Source organism: Umbelopsis ramanniana (assembly GCF_025399195.1).
Source record: "Umbelopsis ramanniana AG unplaced genomic scaffold K450scaffold_2, whole genome shotgun sequence".
Classification (NCBI taxonomy): Eukaryota; Fungi; Mucoromycota; class Umbelopsidomycetes; order Umbelopsidales; family Umbelopsidaceae; genus Umbelopsis; species Umbelopsis ramanniana.
Genome location: NW_026252088.1, coordinates 228,725 through 247,890, shown reverse-complemented (window position 1 = coordinate 247,890; position 19,166 = coordinate 228,725). Strand labels below are relative to the sequence as shown.

Here is a 19,166-nt window from a genome sequence, read left to right as displayed (position 1 = left end):
CACGACCCACCCACGTGATATAACAGTCACGTGCATGGATAAAGGAATGCCTGGGATAATCAAAGCACTCGTCTTAAATGTATCTACGATTGATGGCTTATTTCGAAGGAACTGGCTTAAAAAATAGAAAATGTGAAAATGTGGTCAATAGTATAGTTAGATTATCACTACTGACGAATTGTATTGATGACTGTTACAACCAAGCTTTGGATATGAACAATACGTAGGGAAGAGTGGATTTCCATATCTCTACCAAAAGTATGCTATAGAAAGCGAAAGAAGATTCGGTTGTTTTGCAGAGGGATATTAAACATCATCACGCAATTTCCCATCGATCAGCCAAGTCCCCATGCTGAAAACGATCTGGGAAACAATCGTACTACCTCCCATGCCCGTGTTCACGCTTCAGACTACCAAAGGATGACGTATGGAGCCTGGTGGCTAGACAAGTGATTACCTTTACGATGTGTCCTAAGCAGTTTAGACTTTAACGAAGAGCTTGATGTTTAACATCTGAGGCAAAGGTAGGTTACGATTTGTGCAAGCTGTGTGGTACGTTACTTTAAGAGGGCACTTTTTGATGACCGATCAGCGTGCCAAAAAGCCCTTGCGTAAACTATCTTAAATTTGAGGTATTTACATACACCTTCACCCAAAACTTTACATATTCTATAGTAAATTCAGTTCTTGATTGCCTCCCTTAACAATGAAACCATGTGCAAAGCAATAAACAGTCTCATTCTTTCGATGGTTTGAGCGAAAAACCTTAGCAGCCAATCAATCTTGCCGTTGCATTTTGGTCGGTGGCTTAGATCGGCCGACATGGCCAAAAAAAAAATGGTTTGCCGTCGTAGCCAAGCTTGACCACCTCCAAGAAAAAGGTGAGTATTTCATTTGGCCAAAAGACACTCTACTTTCAAAGAGTTCAGTGTCTCTAATTGCCAACTTCTATTATCTTTACCTCGTTCTCACCGTTCATTTTCCCTTGTTACAGCAAAGTCCATCATGGCAACGTGGCAACCCCAACCGCAAGGTCTTTCTGATCTCTTGCAGCTACTGAAGGAGGCTGTCAATCCCAATGCCAGTCAAACCGCTATTACAGAAGTATGTAGATCTTTTACTCCTGCTCGGACCATGAGATGAACCTTCCTAAGAATTTATTTAAATGCTAATCGTTTTGGTATTTCATCAGAAACTGGAGTACTTCAACAAAGTGCCTGATTACAATTCATACCTCGTCTACATTCTTACTCAGATGCCACAAGAGGATGCTTATACTCGCACTCTTGCTGGCTTGAACCTCAAAAACAACATCCGCACCTATTTCAACACCATTCCTCCCCCGGTTATGGAATATGTAAAGGAGTGCTGTGTTCAACATATTGGTGAACCCGACACCAGCGTCCGTAAAGCTGTTGGTTTGGTCATCACTGCTATTGTTACGCGCGGACAGGTTCATAACTGGCCACAAATCCTCCAAATCTTGATGGAAAAATTGGACAGCGCTGACGCTAATCTTATTGAAGTAAGTAGTATAGGGATAGTATGCCCATCCATTAGCAATTTTTTATATACTGACTTCATCATTTTTAGGGCGCGTTCGATACGTTGAGAAAGATATGTGAAGACTCGCCTCGCGACTTGGATCAGGATATTGATGGCATACGTCCACTTAATTACATGATCCCAAAATTTATTTCTTTCTTCGACAACCCAAATCCAAAATTGCGAGTTCATGCTATCGCAGCCACCAACCAGTTCATTATGATGCGTTCACAGTCTCTCATGATAAACATCGAACAGTTTGTCAACGCTCTTTTCAGCAGAGCTTCCGATGCTGAACCTGAAGTCAGAAGACACATCTGTTCGGCCCTTGTCATGCTTCTGGAAGTACGACCTGATACCCTTATTCCTCAGCTTCCCAACGTAGTCGAATACATGCTTTTCTCCACCCAAGATCAGGATGAACAAGTTGCCCTTGAGGCTTGCGAATTCTGGTTGGCTTTTGCTGAACAGGACGATCTGCGCGAAAACCTTCGTCCCTACTTACCTCGAGTCATCCCTGTCTTGCTCTCAGGAATGGTTTATTCCGAGATGGACTTGCTCACATTGGGAGGCGATGAAGATGATGCTCACATTGAAGATAGTGAGCAGGATATTAAGCCTAGATTTCATCGTGCAGCTGTTGTCGAACATGAACACACCACAACTGCCACAAACGCTGAGCCTCAAAAGAAGCAACCATCTGGTGGCGACGGAGAGGACGATGAAGATGAAGATGATGAAGATGATTTCGATGACGATGAGTTTTATGATGAATGGAACTTGCGCAAGTGCTCTGCCGCCGCCCTTGATGTCCTTGCTACTGCATTCGAAGGTGACTTGGTCAAAATCCTTCTTCCTCTTCTCAAGGAGCAATTGTTCCATGAAGATTGGAAGCACCGTGAATGCGGTATTCTAGCTCTCGGAGCTGCTGCTGAAGGTCAGTCATTCATTACCATCTCCTCTTAAAATATATGAGCTCGAATACTAATATGATTTTCGCTTTTAAGGCGGCATGGATGAAGTTGCACCTCATTTGCCTGATCTCGTTCCTTACCTTGTCCGTAATTTGAACGATCCCAAAGTGAGTGACACTGCCAAGATCCAACCGCAGTTCATCTATATTTATATACTAACATTTCCGCAACTATAGCCCCTGGTCCGGTCTATCTCGTGCTGGGCTCTCAGTCGCTATGCTCGTTGGTGCGTTGATGTTTTAGCAACCCCAGATGGTCGTAAATTGTTCTTCGAGCCAGTTGTTGAAGGCTTACTCAAGAGAGCTTTGGACAACAATAAGAGAGTGCAAGAAGCAGCTTGCTCTGCCTTCGCCACTTTGGAAGAGGAAGCCACTTTGGAACTCGTACCTTACCTTCAACCCATTCTTATGAATCTCTCTGCAGCTTTCAGCAAATATCAGCACAAGAACTTGCTTATCTTGTACGATGCTCTCGGTACTTTGGCCGAGAACGTTGGTCCTGCTCTCGCCGAACCTGCCTACATCGAATTGTTGATGCCTCCATTGATTCAAAAATGGCAAGAAGTGACAGACAATGATACTGATTTGTTTCCTTTGCTTGAGGTAATTACTGTTTGATATGGGAATAAGCGGATTATGCCGAGAACTAATATCAAATGATGTAATTCTAGTGTTTGACCTCAGTCAGCACCGCTCTTGGTGTCCACTTCAAGCCATTTGCTGAACCTGTCTTCACCCGTTGCGTCAACCTTGTCTACAAAACTTTGGAAGGATGCCAACTTGCTGCTCTTGACCCCACTCTTGATCAGCCTGACAAAGATTTCATGATTGTCGCTTTGGATCTACTATCTGGAATTGTACAAGGTTTGAATACTTCTGTCGAAAGCTTGGTCGCCAGTGCACGCCCCTCGCTGGTCCAATTGTTGTCGATGTGCATAAACGTAAGTAGCTGTTCTTTTTCATTCTCTGGCAAAATAGCCCAACTAACAATGGTGTATTCTATAAGGATCCCGTCCCAGAAGTTCGACAGTCTTCATACGCTTTGTTAGGTGATCTAGCAATTTCTTGCTTCGAACATGTACGCAGTGTTCTGCCCCAGTTCTTGCCACATCTGTTGGAACAAGTTGACCCCACATTTGAGCATGTATCAGTTTGTAACAACGCAGCTTGGGCAGCTGGTGAAATTGCTTTGCAATGGAAACAGGAAATACAACCTTATGTGGAAGCATTATTGCAACGACTGTTCCCACTAGTCCTTAACCAGGAGACCCCCAGAACTCTCCTCGAAAATACCGCCATTACAATCGGTCGATTAGGCTTCGTCTGTCCTACGATTGTTGCTCCACATTTGGAACTTTTCATTCACGCATGGCTCCAGGCACTCAACGACATTCGTGATAATGAGGAAAAGGAATCAGCTTTCAATGGTCTTTGCGAAATGATCAAGGTTAACCCACAAGGTGTCGTGAAGGTGCATATCATTCCAAATCTCAGACTCATCCAAAGCAAATCTGACTTCACTGATACTAATAACTTTTTTCGCGTTGATAAAATAGGAAATATTATTCTTCTGTAGCGCCGTCGCTAACTTCCAATCCATTACACCGCATCTCCACGAGGCATTCGGCAACGTAAGTTTTTTTTTGGCTAAATGAAAGAGCAGTAATACTTTGTATCTTGTCAGAGGAGCTAATTTTTCCGTTACTTAATCAGATCTTGGTCGGATATAAGAACATGTTTGGAGCAGAGCAGTGGGAGCAGGCTTTGACTACTCTCCCCCCTCAAACGAGAACGGTGCTCGCTGAGCGCTATGGCATGTGAAGGCTTACCAGCTGAATTGTATTTTCTTTAGATGGCTATTTTTCATGAAGCTTGCTTAGCTGGAGACCTTTCTTTTATATTCTCCAAACATTGAATGTTTCATCAAGCATAAGACTTAACAATAATTGATATGATTTTTCAACCACCAAGAAATGTAGATTGCCCTTATTGAATGACTTTATATGATCATTTTCATGTCTGCCTCAAGTGATGGTTAAGAAAAAACGGATTGCAAAATTGATTGTGACACTTTGATGGGGGCCAGTTTGGCGCCATTGGTGCGCGGCAAATGAAACGTCCGTCAGGAGCTAAGATGACCACGAACTTGGAAGCTCTGGTTTATATAGACCGCCTTTCCAAAATGATGTGCTTGACATCCGTCCTACTTCTGTATATACTAAAAAATCGATCGTATGCGACAAGTTGCTGGTGTAAAGAACGACAAGCCCATTTAATAAAAGGTCCCTTGTGCTCCGTTTCATTTTGTGTTCTTATTTGTGTGTGGGCCAACGGTCTCATCCCTGCTCCATATGGTTCGGCGGCACACTGCATGGTTATTGGAAACGATCGTCAGTCTAAATTACTTAAATCGATGGAGGACAGATGTGTGTAAAATGAAGGTCGTGAAATAAACCCCACTCTGCTTTGTCTTTTGGTGTTCTCTCTGTTTTACTTATGTCTTCATGATGCTCAGTATCACTCGACATAAAATCAAGCTGCGGTCTGAAGACCGGTCTCCACCACCATTTTTGAAGAAAACTGACGAAAGAAGCAACTTAAATGATACGCTGGATTCTGCCTTTTCTTCTGTTTTCCGGACGTCTCTTATTTTAAATCAAGTCGATTCCAGACTTCAAGCTTTGAACTTAGAGCATTTAGATCATCCACCAAATCAGCTTGCATCAACCGAACTGAAAAATGTGGACATTAAACACAAGAACTTGACAGTCAGAAAACCAATCTCATCAACTGGACGCTCTTCAGTAGCTTATTGGCTGACCGGTCTCAAAACAGACAGTAACCTAATACCATCAGAGAACGCTTGCCAGAGTAGCGACAATTTGCTAGATGACATCTTAACAAGCTATGAGGACAGTATTGAGTCAACTGAATATGATTACTCAATACTTCCAGAAACGCCAGTCTCAATGCGATCAAGCTATTTCAAACTACCTTCCAATCATTCTAGCACGAGCACTGATAACGAGCCGGGCAATTATCTTAGTGTACAGACAACTCAGGACCTCTCCAGCAAACGCTCTTCATCTCATAGTTTATCTGCCGGCAGAGACAATAAGAAACAGGACGAAAAAAACGAGTATAGAACACAGACTTCGACAGGTACGGAGTCAAACAAAAGTCGTTTATCGATTAAAGGTCGTGTGCGAAGTTTAAGCATACTGAGCAGTAGAATAAGCAAGTCAAGTATTGAAACATCGTCCACCAACGCGTCTAGTCCAGCCAACGATTTTCAATGTAACAGCAATACAGCCGATGAACAACGAAGATCATGTAACTCTGTGGCTGTCAAGGAGACCTTTCTGCAGCGGCTGGTTTCGCATCACGCTAATGATTCCTCTTCGACCGCTCGAGAGACCGGAAATACTGTAAATACAGGAGATATTTTTTGTCAAGACATTCCAACCTTGTGCCTACCCATTCCATATTCTCTTCCAAAGCAATGTGAGATTGAAGAAAAGGAAATGTTCCACCATCAGACAGACAATAAAGGCATTGAAGAAATGCAAAAGATGAACACGGTCACACACCAAGAGTATGACTTTGAAGATGAGCAATGCAGATCTGGCGGCGAAGACGAAGTGAATCAAAGGTATCAATTTCAAGCTGTCTCACCACAGACGTTTCTCTCTGGTTCCTGGACAGCAAGTAACGTTTTCGAATACTACTTTGATTCGAATACAAGTCAATACGACACCCATCATGGCATACGTTACGATGGGTCACAAATGGATTCTAGCAAGGTATCGCGAATCGAGGGTCGACGAAATACCTGGAATCGAAGCCAGACCAACACCAGTAAGGAGGATAGACTCGATCTTCCAGACACCTGCTACCAACTCACTCATTCAATTAATACAGAAGACGACACTTATCCTTCTGATATCCTGTACGCCTACTTTAGAATTGACGGTTTACCGTTAAATTAGGATGTTCATCTAATAAAGCATTTACTGTGTCAAATATGATGAATGAATAAAAATCGCCCAAAAGCATTACTAAACGTTTACGCATTGGGTCTTGGAATAATGGCTGTCCTTTTTTAATAACAAAATAATACAATGACGGCGCATGAAGCTGTACAAAAAATGAATTACATGTCTACATCTCGTCTGGTTTCGTTCAAATAGAAAACATATGGGTATGTCTGAGTGACGAACTTCCATTCACTCGTGAGCTTTTCAAGAGCAAAAGCTTTACTCCAGACAAGTAATGGAGGATGAGATTCGTTGGTATTGGTCACTTGGTATCCCATGGATCGCTGAACATTAGTAAATGAGGACACTGCCTGCGATTGCATGGCAGCATATTTACTGTTCTGATCAGCATTGCCTGGTAATATGTAGCTTTGGTTTGATGAATTCGCCATTGATACGTGAGATGGTCGTCTATAGTCAGCACTACGATGATCAGGTATATCTGATGGAATGGATGGAACGGGAGAAAGGGTGTGTGCGGGCAGTCCTGGTGACAAGCTAGCGTTGGAAGTAGCAACTACGGGGGATCTGGGACTGACAGGTGAGTTTAAAGATAAATGATGGATTTGTTCTGGGTCACTTCCAGATGCGCTTAGTAGGGATGGTGATTTCTGTATGGTTACAGAGGGAGGTGCTTGTCCACCCCAGCTCCTCCAACGGTGCAACGGGTTTGGGGTATGGTGGTCGCTGCTAATGGGACTTCCTACTGAACCCCTTGACTGACGGGAAAATTCACCTCTTCTTGGTGAGGAAGATAGACGTAAATGCATATTTCCCTCTTCATAGATTTTTTGGTGAATAAAGGTCCTCATATAAATGATCAAAGGTTGTTTGTAGGAAACGACGAATTCCAAAAACGTCCAAAGGGTATATTCAAAGGATGTCATTTGATCGTTGGCCATGACATTTCCAGAAAATGAACTTTGATGATCTACAGAGAGTTCAAAGGATGCTGTGAAGTTGGAGGTAACGGCTTCGGGAGAAATAGTATCTGGTGACACGGGGAAGTTGGGGGATGCAGGCATTCCATTTCCTCCTCTTCTAGTTCTTGATCTGGCAAGTGTTTCACCGAATTTTAGAGATTGTTGAGCAAATAGTGCAGTTCGAAGCCAAAGTTTTTTGCTGGTATTAAAGGCGGTTTGGCCTCTCAACATAATGATTTTCAGTGCCGTAAAGCCGATAACAAACGTCATTTTGAATGACGATGAAGAGCTCATGGTCTGCTCTTCCTCAGGTAAAGTTTCGTCGTTGGCCAGATTATCGTTTTGTCCATTACTGTTGGTCAAAGCAGACAATGAAAATCCCCCACTTTTTGCTTTGCCCATGCTTGCTTTGTTACAGGCGCGCATAACAATTCCCAGCAGTCGAGCCCAGATGTTGGTAATATCAGTGGGGCTTTTACGTCTCGAGTTTACAACCAAAGGGTTGTAGTCATCTTTGAGATTGTACTGAAGACATATAGGTATGATAATGATACCAATTAGTGTTGCTGAAGGAACTTGTGCCTCAATCTCATGCATAACATCATACGGCGTATTCTCCAATATAGCTAGGATTAACCGCACTAAACTTTGCTGGAATCTCTTTTGCATGGATTGGTGTTCAGGGTCCCAATCGTGCCTAGTTGCAATGGACAGCCCGAAGCACACAAACTTTTCGATGGCAATGGGTCCAACGCCAGAAACGATGACAGCATTGGCAGAGCTTTTTTCTAGGACCGTAGCCAGACCGTCATACATATCTGCGGCATCTATGAACCGCCACTGTGGTCGAAACTGTGTATAAATGTGTTGCAACAGCTCCTGAATTGACTTTGTTCCTTCAGGATCAGCCCCAATGGACGTAACGGTATCGACAATATAGTCTCTGATCCAGTCAGTAGGACATATCAAGCCACGTATGGTCCCACTGTCCTTGATGATGAGCTTGATGATTTGTCCCATCTTGTCATGACCGTACCAAGTAAGTTTGCCGCCTTGGTGAAAATATTCTTGAACGAGACGAACAAATTCCTTTTTGACCGTGAGCCGATCATTTTGCAGCCAGTTTTTGCCAGGTCCCCTAGTGGTATTATCGAGTGGAATTCTGGATGAAAACAATCGTTCGTTTAGATCATTCCTTGTTATCGGATTGCCGAAAGAGTCCAGAAGCGGAGCACTAGCGCCTCCCGAGAAAAATGCTGAGCTTACAGAGTTTGATGGTCTAGCAGTTTTAGCAAACTTGAAAAACACATTGATCAAGGCGGCAATGCCTTCATCAATCAACTCCGACAGCCTTGGCACCTTCATGAAATGGACCAGCAAGTTTCTGAACATGATAACAAACTGCTCCGCTCTAAGTGCACCAGAATCATAAGCAATGATAGTGAGGAATAGCTTGACCGAATCTTCCAGTGGGAACGATTTATCCGTGATATTAGATGCTCCGATTGCTATCATAGGAGCTGTCATGGATCGTGCTAGTGGCTTCAAGATGGATTTGGATAATGGTACAGCGATCGGATTGCTTATATTATCCAGCTGTTGCTGAACAAGGCGACCATGTTCATCAAGTTCAAATTGAAGCTGTACGCCGAGAACGTCAGATGTAGCTCCAAGTCTTGGTGGTGAGCTCATACACTTTAAGAGTTCAAAAAGATTGTCCACCATACATTGTCCGACGACCGACGATTTCTGACTAGCAGATAGTATCATTGGCACGAGACATCCGAGCATTTGGAAAATAAATGCTTCTTCATGAATAGCTAAGAATCGGCACCAGGCAAAAACAATGGCTGATCTGACGGGGACGTAATCTTCACACTCGCAATAAACTTTGAATAATGCTGGTAAGAAAATATAGTATCCACGGTTGGAGCTGAACAAGCGTTTGAATTTTGATGCTACTCTGGTGTAAAGGGTCAAAGCCTGTCCAAGCAGTTCAAAGTCCTTTTGGTGCGTAATGATGATGCTATTAACACCAGTGAGTATTTTCTCCAAATCATCACGGTCATTAAAGTTTTTGTTCAAACCAATCAGTAGGCTGTCCACAAATTTGATCCAACAGCGTGCACGAAGAGCTGACAGCATTAAAAGATTTTCCGCTCGTTTGCTAGTCATACGTCTTCTTTGCAATGGTGATTCATCACAGCCATTGGTATGCGTTTTCGCTATAGCCTCTGAAGTGGCATCCATGTTCGCTATAAGACGACGCTTAGTTAATTTCGGGATATAGTAATCTTCGTCGTCAAGTATGGCAGAGTGAATGCCGTCAATTTCATCCAAAGTTGGCAAAGGTTCGTACTGGGTCATCGTTTTCTTGATCGCATACACCTCTCGTGGGAACCGTTGGAGGAAATTCGTCAGAAATTGGTAGTGACTGATGCGCAAGAGGGTGATCCGGAAAACATCCACAGGAACTTCAAGAAGTCTCAATATGGTATTAGCTGAACCAAATGAACGGGGAAACATGGAAGCCGGCTGTTCTGTTTTGAACCAGAAATGTCCTGTGCTCGCCAGCAAATACTCTATCTTGTTCTTACGAAGATCTCGTGTAGCCAAATCGTTTATCGAGAAGACTAACTCTGCCAGTACAGGATGGACCAAGTTCATAAGACCAAGACTTTGATCTTTGCCTTCTTTAGCATACCACTTGAGCATACCCGCCAGAAAATTAAACAACGAGTGAGCAAATGCTGGTGGCAGTTTGGCTTGCATATTGACCAGCATACGCAAACGTGTCAAGATCTCTTTTTGGCGGGAAAACGTTGCTTTGCTGAGATCTCCCAAGAACACACGTAAGAATACTGATGGATCTTCCCGCAGAAAGTAGTCAATGAGTTCACGAGTACCATTGAAGATTCCGCCATTGACATCGTCCAAAAGATCAACCATGCTCAAGGAGGCAACGCTGAGAGCTGGTACAGTGGCTGCTCTGCGCTTCGACAATGGGTTCTTTGCAGCAGATTTGATGGTCTTTTGTAAAGTTCGAGAGTTTCCCATGAGCTGTTGATTTGTAGCAGCTTTGTTTTCAGCAGCCTCATTGGCAGCTCCGTCCTCTTCATCCAAATAGAACAAAGGTAATATCGTAAGAGGGGTCAATTCTCTAAGGAACGCTTCATGTTCTTCTGTCTGTTCATTTTCGTCCCATCCTAACTCCTGAATCTGACGCTTGATTTCTACGGGGAAGTTGCCTGAATGCTTGAGTTTAGACATCCATCTAGGTTCGTCGAGGGTAAATTTGTTATTTCCCAGATCAGTCAAAACGAAAGGAGTCGAAATTGCACCAGCTCCACTGCGGAAGGGTAAACGCCGAGAGGTGACCGGTATGTAATCTTGAGTGAGAATATTGAATCGATAGCCAAACAATGAAGATAGAATTCTTAACCCAGAAAGCCTCCTCATTGGATTCTCACTAAACAAAAGCATTAGTTCGTTCGTATCCTACAGTCTTCATGACCTGGTTGCACACGTACCTATACAAATCCTTGGACGTCAAGTTGACAATCACTTCTGGTACTTTTTCTCCACACTGCATCAACAGAAAGGCAGCAGCTGGAAATGCCTGGTGCTTTCTATCATCCATATATCGGTTCCACAAAGGTGCTGCCAAAGCAGTAAGTTCTTGTTCGTTTATCGTCGCGAAGACAGCAACAAGCAAAGACAGCACGGAACCAAAAGGATCTTGATTAAGATCTGCAATTTGATTGAGCCTATTTTTTGCTACCTGGCTCGTCAATAGAATGAGAGATTTTCCTGGTTGTGCCATCGGCATGGGATCCCCTTGTTCTCCTTTTTTCAATGGAGGAGGGCTGATATCCAATGCCGCTTGGCCAGCAGCTGAGGTTGGTTGAAACTTGATTCGTTGGATTTGTACGGGCGTTGGAGCAGTTGTTATGGACTCTATATCCAATGCTGTTGAAGACTGGGACGACGAGGCTGGCGCACTACCATCTAATTGCTGTTCATTCGTTGGTCGTCGAGGTAAGGCAGAAACCGGTCGATCAAAATCGAATACATCGAAGTCTCCTTCAACTTGAGAGCTCACGTTCGCATACAGTATCCTCAGTCTCTGAAACATCATAGAAACATCGTCCAAAAGTATGTTTTGCTGACCATTGTTGTGATGATCTTCTGCTGAAAAGTTATATGCAAAATCTCCAGTCGTATCTTGACCATCCATAGATGCAAAACGGTATAAATCTGAAGCAGGCAGAATATGAGTACACCATTCGATGGAACGACTCAGCCAGCCCGGCCGGTGTGTAGTGTTGCAGAAGAATCTAATCTCCAGAAACATGTTGGCAACCAATACCCTAAGTGGTAATGGGATCAGCTTGGTTTTCTCTTTGGCCACTAAAATGATTGACAATTGTCGCTCCAAGTCGATCAAGAACTTTTTGGCAATCTCATCGTCTTCCATATCGCGCTTGCGGTCTTTTTGTCGGTCCCGAAGCTCTTTTATGGCCCAGATGAATTCTGCTACGACAGCACACTGCCCAAGAGTAGTAGTTCGCCAGCTTTCTATCTTTGAGTCAGTGTCGCTTACACATGAAGATGCGTCCGACACTTCTTCAACTCTTGATGTCAAGCCCGATGAATCGCCAAGGCGTATTGTGGATGAAAGACTTGGCTGAATATCGGTTTTAGGTTTACCTACATCTCCAAGGATGATGACGCTCATCATCTCAGCATCTCGCATCCACATTTGGACACCAGAAAGATATTGACGAAGGCTGATAATCAGAACGAGAGACTTCACAATTTTGTTTTCAGAATTTGAAGCGATGCAGGTGATTATTGGCTTGTAAAATTGTATCTTGTGTTGCTTTGCGAGATTTGAAAGGAGATGGCAGAGGTCTGGCGTTGCTTGGGGCAGGTCGCTAACCAGTCTTTGGAAAAGCGTAGGAAGTGTCTCTTTTACAATGGCTGAGCCAACCTTATCGTTGATGTTTCGATTAACTGTAAGGTTGGAGTATAAGGGTACGACGTATGACCATTCTGTCTGCTGCAATTTCTCTTTGACTAGCGATGTAATTGCGACGTTGAATCCATCATTCCAGATATCATCGAGATAGGAGTTGACGCTCTGTACTGTGGATGTGAACACTTCGTTGGTAACATTATCTAATATTGGTTGCTTGACTTTTCGAACACTAAAGTCTTGTGAATTCCATTCCTCAATATCATCACTGTAAGTGCGTGCATCAAGTCTTGGGCTGGCTCCAGAATCCTTGGCTGACTTCACACATAATATGCGCAGTAAAGCGTTTATAACGTCATTTATAATCTTGTCTCGCTCCGCCGCGTTTGATTGAAAACAGGTATGTAATGTCGTGAATGAGAGGTGCTTCTGGAAAAATGAAACTAGATCCAACCATCCCAACGAAGACTTGCTGTTGTCGGTGGTCATCGAAACGGACTCGGACACTAGTACTATATCAGCCCATGACAGTTGAACGAAAACGATGAAGGAAAGAGATGCTTACAAATTGAACAAAAGAGATGGGCGAGTGACTTGAAGCCAGGGTCACACTGTTCACCTTGGGGAATCCAATATCTCTGTAACATTCATCAGAAAATGAAAAACAAATGGATTTGCAAGTATTCGAAATCACTACCTCAAGCAAATCAAACAGCACTTCACACTTTCGCTCATGCATCCTGGTATTTCGATCCACGGATTCTGCTATTTTAGAAGGAGGGCTATAGACCACTTTGTTTTCTTGAAGCACACGCCTGTTGAGAAAACACTTGCAGATTCCTTCCATAATACAGTATTTGACTACTTTTTTGACATCCTGGGGTGTGAAATCAGGTCCTGCCTCAGCACCCAGATAATGTTCGCAGCATTCCTTGTTTAGCGTGATGAGCCCTGCATTAGCCAGCTGATCCAAAAGGTCTAGGATACTATCACGAACATGATTGTATTCATTTTGGAACGATTGACGATTGTCGTCTGTATTGTATCCCAACTTCTTTTCCTTTCCATTTTCGTCATGTAAGTGAAAGAGTGCAGTCATCAAGATATTCACCAGGCTATAAATGGCGCTTGGCGTGGATGGAAGCGCTTTCGAGTTCTCAGTGGTCGGCGCTAAAGAAAATTTGACCATGGAGATAACTCGCATCTAGAAATTCCAATTAGCACATATAGTTCATTAGACGCTTATATTGTATGATCTGATCTACCTTCAACTGGAAATCAGGAACACTCAGTTGCCGACAGCACCAAAGCAGTAGTTGAAAGTTTTCCTGAATAAGGCTGAGTGAGTAAAAATTCGTTTCATGCCACCCTTCTTCATTATTTCTTACCAACTGATCTCTTTCCTTAAATGATGAGTTTATGTACTCAAAGATTTCCAATGCTTTATTACATTGATCCACTGAAAGGATGACAAATTAGCTGAAGCGGCTTTGTGCGAGATGCATTCAAGAAAGTTCTTTACCTTCTACGGGCCATACCAAGAATGGAGCTTCTAGAGCACCCAGTACATCATGCATCATAGGAAGCCTTGTGGCTCCTGGGTGTTTCTTGATAATTTCCGCTATGTTATTCAGGAGGAAGGCGCTTGCTTGCTTAGAGTTCATAGCTAAAGGTTGGGCGGGTATATTGTTTGGTCCGGCGGTATGTAAGTTAGCGGTTCCTTGCCTTCGTGGATGAAGCAATCTGTTTGTCAATGGGGCGGTGGCAGTTTGGCTCTTTTCTAGTAACATATTTTCTTGAGATATAAACGAAGCAAAAGCCCCATGGCTGCTGGTGTAGTTTTGGAACACCTTCTCTAACTGTCGTTCCAGTTTATAAATCTCATTCTGAGCAGCTGTAGTTGTTGCATGGATGCGAGTGCCTGGACCAGGGAAGTTGAGATTATTCATTTTGGGAGTACGAGTTCTCAATGGTGATATAACGCTAGGTGGTGGACGATGCCGATCTGCAGGCGTGTGGTCATGAATCTCGAGGCGAGAGCTGTGGCTACTTGCCATCGATATTCCAGCTGTATCACTTCTTTGGATTGCCGGTGTGAACGATGCTTGAGAAGCATTTTGCCCTCCTGGGGTCCCTATACTTCCATCCATTAGCAACGAAGATCAGCTCAGAACAAGACTTCGGATTTTTTAACCTTCAGGCCCCGCCTTCATTTCCAGCCAATAATTGCTGCCTGATAAACACATTGCTATGGCTTGGCAGTACCAAAGGTATTGTATCAAAACTGCGCTCCACAGGGTTTTCGTAGTGTCTATTTAATTGATTGAAAGCTCCTTCATGATCCAATGGTATGGACGTCTAATAACCTCTGTCTCCATGGAAATCGATCGACTTCTAGCAAGCTCGCAGTTGCGACGATCCAGCCAGGCCGAAAAGTACAGCCACAACAGATTAGGCGGGCTGAAAAAGACATATTAATATTCAAGGCAAAGCATGCATCCATTGGAACTCGTTTTTAGGTTAATGATGTGTTTTGTTGCTTTTTTTATTTTTAACGGCAGTACAATACTCCTCGCTTAAACTCCTCCCTTCTTAACGTTGAAGAAGTTACGAACAACGAAAACTTGTAATCCTGCCATGGCGATGATAGCAATGCCTTCAGTAGCAGCAAACCAGAAGATTCTCTTCTCGGTCGACACCACAGTGCTGAAGTTACGGTTTTCACGGGTTCGGAAGTACTTTTGAGTTCTGGCTATGTTGGAAAGAGAGCCTGAGAGTCTGAATAGTGATTCTTCCATAAAGCCGACGGATTCTGGAGGTTGGATCTGTGATCCAATGGATTGGTAGCTTGGTCTTGCTTCGTTCTCAACCGTGATCTCAAAATCGACCAATTTCTCCGCAAACGTAGACATGTCATTTGAAAAACAGAAAGAATATTCGCCAACATCATTAGCTGTGAATACATAGTCGCCTTGTCGTTCGCGCTCTCCATTTAAGATCACCTTGCCAGATGGTCCTTCAACAGAGTAATCGATATCGAAGGATCCACCAGTTTGTACCTAGCGTCAAGGGAAGAAATGGTAAGTAATTTTGCAAGATGACGTGGTAAAATTTGATTGTGTTGCCCGACATATGCTGGAATTCAATGCATTAAATATGCATTGACGGGGAAGCAGAAGAGATCAGACACATAGGTCTGATTGATTAAATACCATCAGAGTGGTTTCTATCATTCAGCGTGTCTTGCTCGCGTACTACTAGGTAGTCGACAATCCAGATGGGTCATATAGGTGGGGAAGATGAAACTTACAGCAAAGTAGAAGGCGACTTTCTTTCCAGGAACATCAGCCCAGCTATAAAAACAAGCCTTTTCGTGGGCAGCTACATTATAGGTCAAGGCAGTAGCCTCCGTTGATGCGGAAAAAAATACAGCGATGAACGCCAAAAGCGCTATCGCAGACGCAATGACGCGAGATGAAGGCATGTCTGATCTACAAATGAGCAAAGTTGGAGCTATGCCCCCGTGTAAGCCTGTCATAGACCAAATTTAAGTGTGATGCCAATTTTTATTATAAAACTCAATTTATGAATTTCTTGGTCCTCGAAATTTTTTTTGGCTTTGCTGCACGGTCGCCGCCACGCAGCAGCCTTGTTTTTTTGGTTATCTCGGTTCAGCGTTGAAATGTCAATCGAGAAAGGGACTCTGACTATTTCTTCTGCAGGCAGAAGGTATAGTTCCCATTTTACAGTTTGTAGCTGGGATGTCCTCCACCATGTCGCCATTGTACTAACCGTTTGCCACTCCACCTTGATATCCCACGCCAGTCCGTGGTACAAGTAAGTTATCTGCAGAGTATTCGAACAAATGAAAGAGTTGGCAACATAGAGCATATCGCAGAATCACAACATGAATAATCGTTGATTAACCGCCCATGATCTCTTTTTGCTTAGTGCCGATGGTTCTAATACAGAGAGCTATTTGATCGGCATAGCTGGTAAGAATCCTGATTCAATCGTCCTAGATAAGAGATTCGCGCTTAAATAAACACCTATTCTCCTTTGCTTCATTTAGGCGGAAGTGCAAGTGGAAAGACCAGTGTTGCTGAGTAAGTCACCATTTCCTGTGGAATAGCTCACTAGTCAACTGCATTAGTAACATAAGGCACACCAGACGCATTTTGAAAAATTTGAACGTCCCATGGGTGGTAATTATATCGATGGACTCGTTCTATAATATTCTTAGTCCAGAGGACAGCAAATTGGCCCACTCCAAGTAAGTTTTACGTGCCACTGGTAGAAAGTGGTGACCATGTGATCTCATCCCACCACCTCACCCACTAGCAATTTTGATTTCGACGTTCCTGCCGCCTTTGATTTCGAAACTCTTTTCGACTGTTTGACCAAACTTAAACAAGGGTAAAGCAAATCAAAACATCATTATCTACTCGTTTTTGATATGAGTCTCATATTTCTCAAAAGAAAATCAGTGGAGATTCCAATATATAATTTCAACACTCATTCACGAGAAACTCGAACCAAAACAGTCTATGGAGCGAACGTCATCATTTTCGAAGGAATTTTCGCATTGTACGATAAAAAGATCATTGACTTAATGGATTTGAAGGTAATGACTGTACATTTATCTTGATTACATGGTCTTTTTCACGTATATACTTACCTTATATATGGTTTGAATTGCTAGATTTTTGTAGATACTGACGCAGACATTCGCCTTGCCCGTCGATGTAAGTACAATTGGAATTTGTGAGTTGGCGAAATCACAGGACTTATATAATGGCAATGCAGTGAAACGTGATATCGCAGAGCGTGGCCGTGATTTGGAAGGAATCTTGCAGGTAAATTTATACACTTTGGTATGCCCTATCTACCAAATCTAGCTGCGCTTATACTTATACCTTTACGAAGCAATATACGCGGTTTGTAAAGCCTTCCTATGATGACTTCGTTCAACCAACTGTCAGAAATGCGGACGTTGTAAGTATTGTGCAGTAGTGATAAGATTGCTGTAAACATGGAATAACAATTTTTGATATAGATTATACCAAGAGGATTGGAAAATGCCGTTGCAATCGACCTTATTACCAAACATGTCCAGAAGCAATTGCAAGACCTCCCTTTGAAGCATCGCTGGTCTTTAGCCAAGATGAATTGTGGAAATGTACTTCCACCTAACGTCACCGTTCTGAAAGAGACTAATCAGATAAAGGTGAGTGTCATGCGATGAAGGAATTCATTATATTGTGATTTGAGGTACTAACAGATAGAATGATAGGGCATGCATACCATAATTCGGGATGTCAACACACCCAGAGACGACTTCATTTTCTATTCCGAAAGACTTTCTACCCTAATCATTGAAACGTACGTATTTGTTGAACAGATGTTCAAGTGTGGATGAAAATTGCTTACATATGCGATCATATCTTAGAGGTCTTTCACAACTTCCGTTCCAAGATGAAACGGCCATAACACCTTTGGGACATGAATATAAAGGAAAATCATTTAAGGGAACTGTAAGTAAAATCAACCGAATGTAATCGCTGCGACAAATCATTATTAAGGAGCCTGATTCACTATTTACATAGATTTGCGGCGTTTCCATTCTACGAGCTGGAAGCACGATGGAGACAGGACTGATGAGGGTTTTACAAGATGTTAAAATTGGAAAGTTGCTGATTCAAACTGATCCTCGATCAGGGGAACCGCAACTGCATTACTGTAAACTACCGCAAAACGTGAACAAATATAACATTTTACTCATGGTATGGACCCTGCATCAATGAAACTGCCAACGAGTTCATTACTGACGCGACTCCTCCCTCAAACAGGATGCCACTGTCGGTACAGGCGCGGCCAGCTTGATGGCCATTCGCGTACTACGCGATCACGATGTTCCGGAAGAGAATATCATTTTCCTTACATTCCTCGCAGCACCTGCTGGCCTGCACGTTTTGGCCAATGCTTTCCCTAAAGTAAAAATCGTTACATCTATGGTTGACCCAGTATTATCCCCCGAAACTCTGTGGATAGAACCAGGAATTGGAAACTTTGGAGGTAAATCTCTTCGAAATCATTGGCATGACATATTATCCGATCCTCCTTAACACCTCTTTGCTTACAGATCGTTATTACGGCACAGAAGAGGATTAGTATCTTCTCTTCTTCAGTTTACGAATTGTAATTTAGTGTTAAATCCATTGCTGCAATACTATGATTTGGACGGCTATTTGGGATTCTTCATAATTGTAAGATGGTAGCGACCTTTTCTTAAATAAAACAAGCAAACACAATGTTGACGTAAAGATTCTGAAGTGGGTCTGCTTCAGAGAATTCGTTTATGTAGCGAATTGGAAAAGGTTTGGTGAATCTGGTTTTTTTTTACGTTGTTTACAAAAGTTCTATTATCCACAACTCTAGTGGTGCTCTGCGTGCTCATCTCCGTGGTGACCGTCCCATGGGTGTCTCCATCCCTAAAGAAAATTCAATTGGTTAACTCAATCTGATCACTCGTCTTCGAATACATATTAAATAGCAAAGACATACAAGCAAGACGGGCATGTCTTGTTTTGCTCGGTACATCATCCAGAACCACATGGAGGCTCCTAGCGCCTTAGCGCCATATCGGTGCCAAGCACCAGCAAGATGGGGGTGGAATCCAGCTGCCATTGTATTGTTGCTTGATAGGTAAT

At 43.0% G+C, this 19,166-nt stretch overlaps 6 protein-coding genes across 6 annotated transcripts; 3 read left to right on the top strand and 3 right to left on the bottom strand.

Moving 5' to 3' along the window:
- The first annotated feature begins 952 nt into the window (after positions 1 to 952).
- On the top strand, positions 953 to 4,625 carry K450DRAFT_218571 (uncharacterized protein). The gene is made up of 9 exons (XM_051585229.1): positions 953 to 1,104; positions 1,193 to 1,525; positions 1,594 to 2,482; positions 2,553 to 2,626; positions 2,696 to 3,121; positions 3,190 to 3,459; positions 3,525 to 3,989; positions 4,075 to 4,149; positions 4,232 to 4,625. Exons 1-9 carry the CDS (start codon positions 1,006 to 1,008, stop codon positions 4,337 to 4,339), a joined length of 2,739 nt encoding a protein of 912 aa, XP_051449193.1. The 5' UTR covers positions 953 to 1,005; the 3' UTR covers positions 4,340 to 4,625.
- Positions 4,626 to 4,977: 352 nt separating this feature from the next.
- Positions 4,978 to 6,585, top strand: K450DRAFT_218570 (uncharacterized protein). The gene has a single exon (XM_051585228.1). It carries the CDS (start codon positions 5,023 to 5,025, stop codon positions 6,505 to 6,507), a length of 1,485 nt encoding a protein of 494 aa, XP_051449192.1. The 5' UTR covers positions 4,978 to 5,022; the 3' UTR covers positions 6,508 to 6,585.
- K450DRAFT_276562 (uncharacterized protein) lies at positions 6,538 to 14,640 on the bottom strand. The gene is made up of 7 exons (XM_051593233.1): positions 13,979 to 14,640; positions 13,845 to 13,915; positions 13,722 to 13,784; positions 13,154 to 13,660; positions 13,022 to 13,094; positions 11,009 to 12,962; positions 6,538 to 10,947 (listed from the first exon to the last, which is right to left on the bottom strand). Exons 1-7 carry the CDS (start codon positions 14,604 to 14,606, stop codon positions 6,672 to 6,674), a joined length of 7,572 nt encoding a protein of 2,523 aa, XP_051449191.1. The 5' UTR covers positions 14,607 to 14,640; the 3' UTR covers positions 6,538 to 6,671.
- A 109-nt stretch (positions 14,641 to 14,749) lies between these two features.
- K450DRAFT_218561 (uncharacterized protein) lies at positions 14,750 to 15,973 on the bottom strand. Its single transcript, XM_051585227.1, has 2 exons — positions 15,767 to 15,973; positions 14,750 to 15,515 (listed from the first exon to the last, which is right to left on the bottom strand). The coding sequence occupies exons 1-2, from the start codon at positions 15,938 to 15,940 to the stop codon at positions 15,033 to 15,035; spliced, it is 657 nt and encodes a 218-aa protein (XP_051449190.1). The 5' UTR covers positions 15,941 to 15,973; the 3' UTR covers positions 14,750 to 15,032.
- Positions 15,974 to 16,092: 119 nt separating this feature from the next.
- On the top strand, positions 16,093 to 18,797 carry K450DRAFT_218553 (uncharacterized protein). The gene is made up of 16 exons (XM_051585226.1): positions 16,093 to 16,185; positions 16,282 to 16,293; positions 16,408 to 16,451; positions 16,529 to 16,562; positions 16,628 to 16,729; positions 16,798 to 16,872; positions 16,936 to 17,080; positions 17,159 to 17,201; positions 17,263 to 17,312; positions 17,383 to 17,451; positions 17,513 to 17,683; positions 17,750 to 17,838; positions 17,906 to 17,990; positions 18,063 to 18,239; positions 18,306 to 18,531; positions 18,599 to 18,797. The coding sequence occupies exons 1-16, from the start codon at positions 16,139 to 16,141 to the stop codon at positions 18,625 to 18,627; spliced, it is 1,398 nt and encodes a 465-aa protein (XP_051449189.1). The 5' UTR covers positions 16,093 to 16,138; the 3' UTR covers positions 18,628 to 18,797.
- A 93-nt stretch (positions 18,798 to 18,890) lies between these two features.
- K450DRAFT_267559 (uncharacterized protein) lies at positions 18,891 to 19,143 on the bottom strand (the record flags this gene model as incomplete). Its single annotated transcript, XM_051592847.1, has 2 exons — positions 18,891 to 18,947; positions 19,021 to 19,143. 2 exons carry the CDS (start codon positions 19,141 to 19,143, stop codon positions 18,891 to 18,893), a joined length of 180 nt encoding a protein of 59 aa, XP_051449188.1.
- Between the last annotated feature and the right edge of the window lie 23 nt (positions 19,144 to 19,166).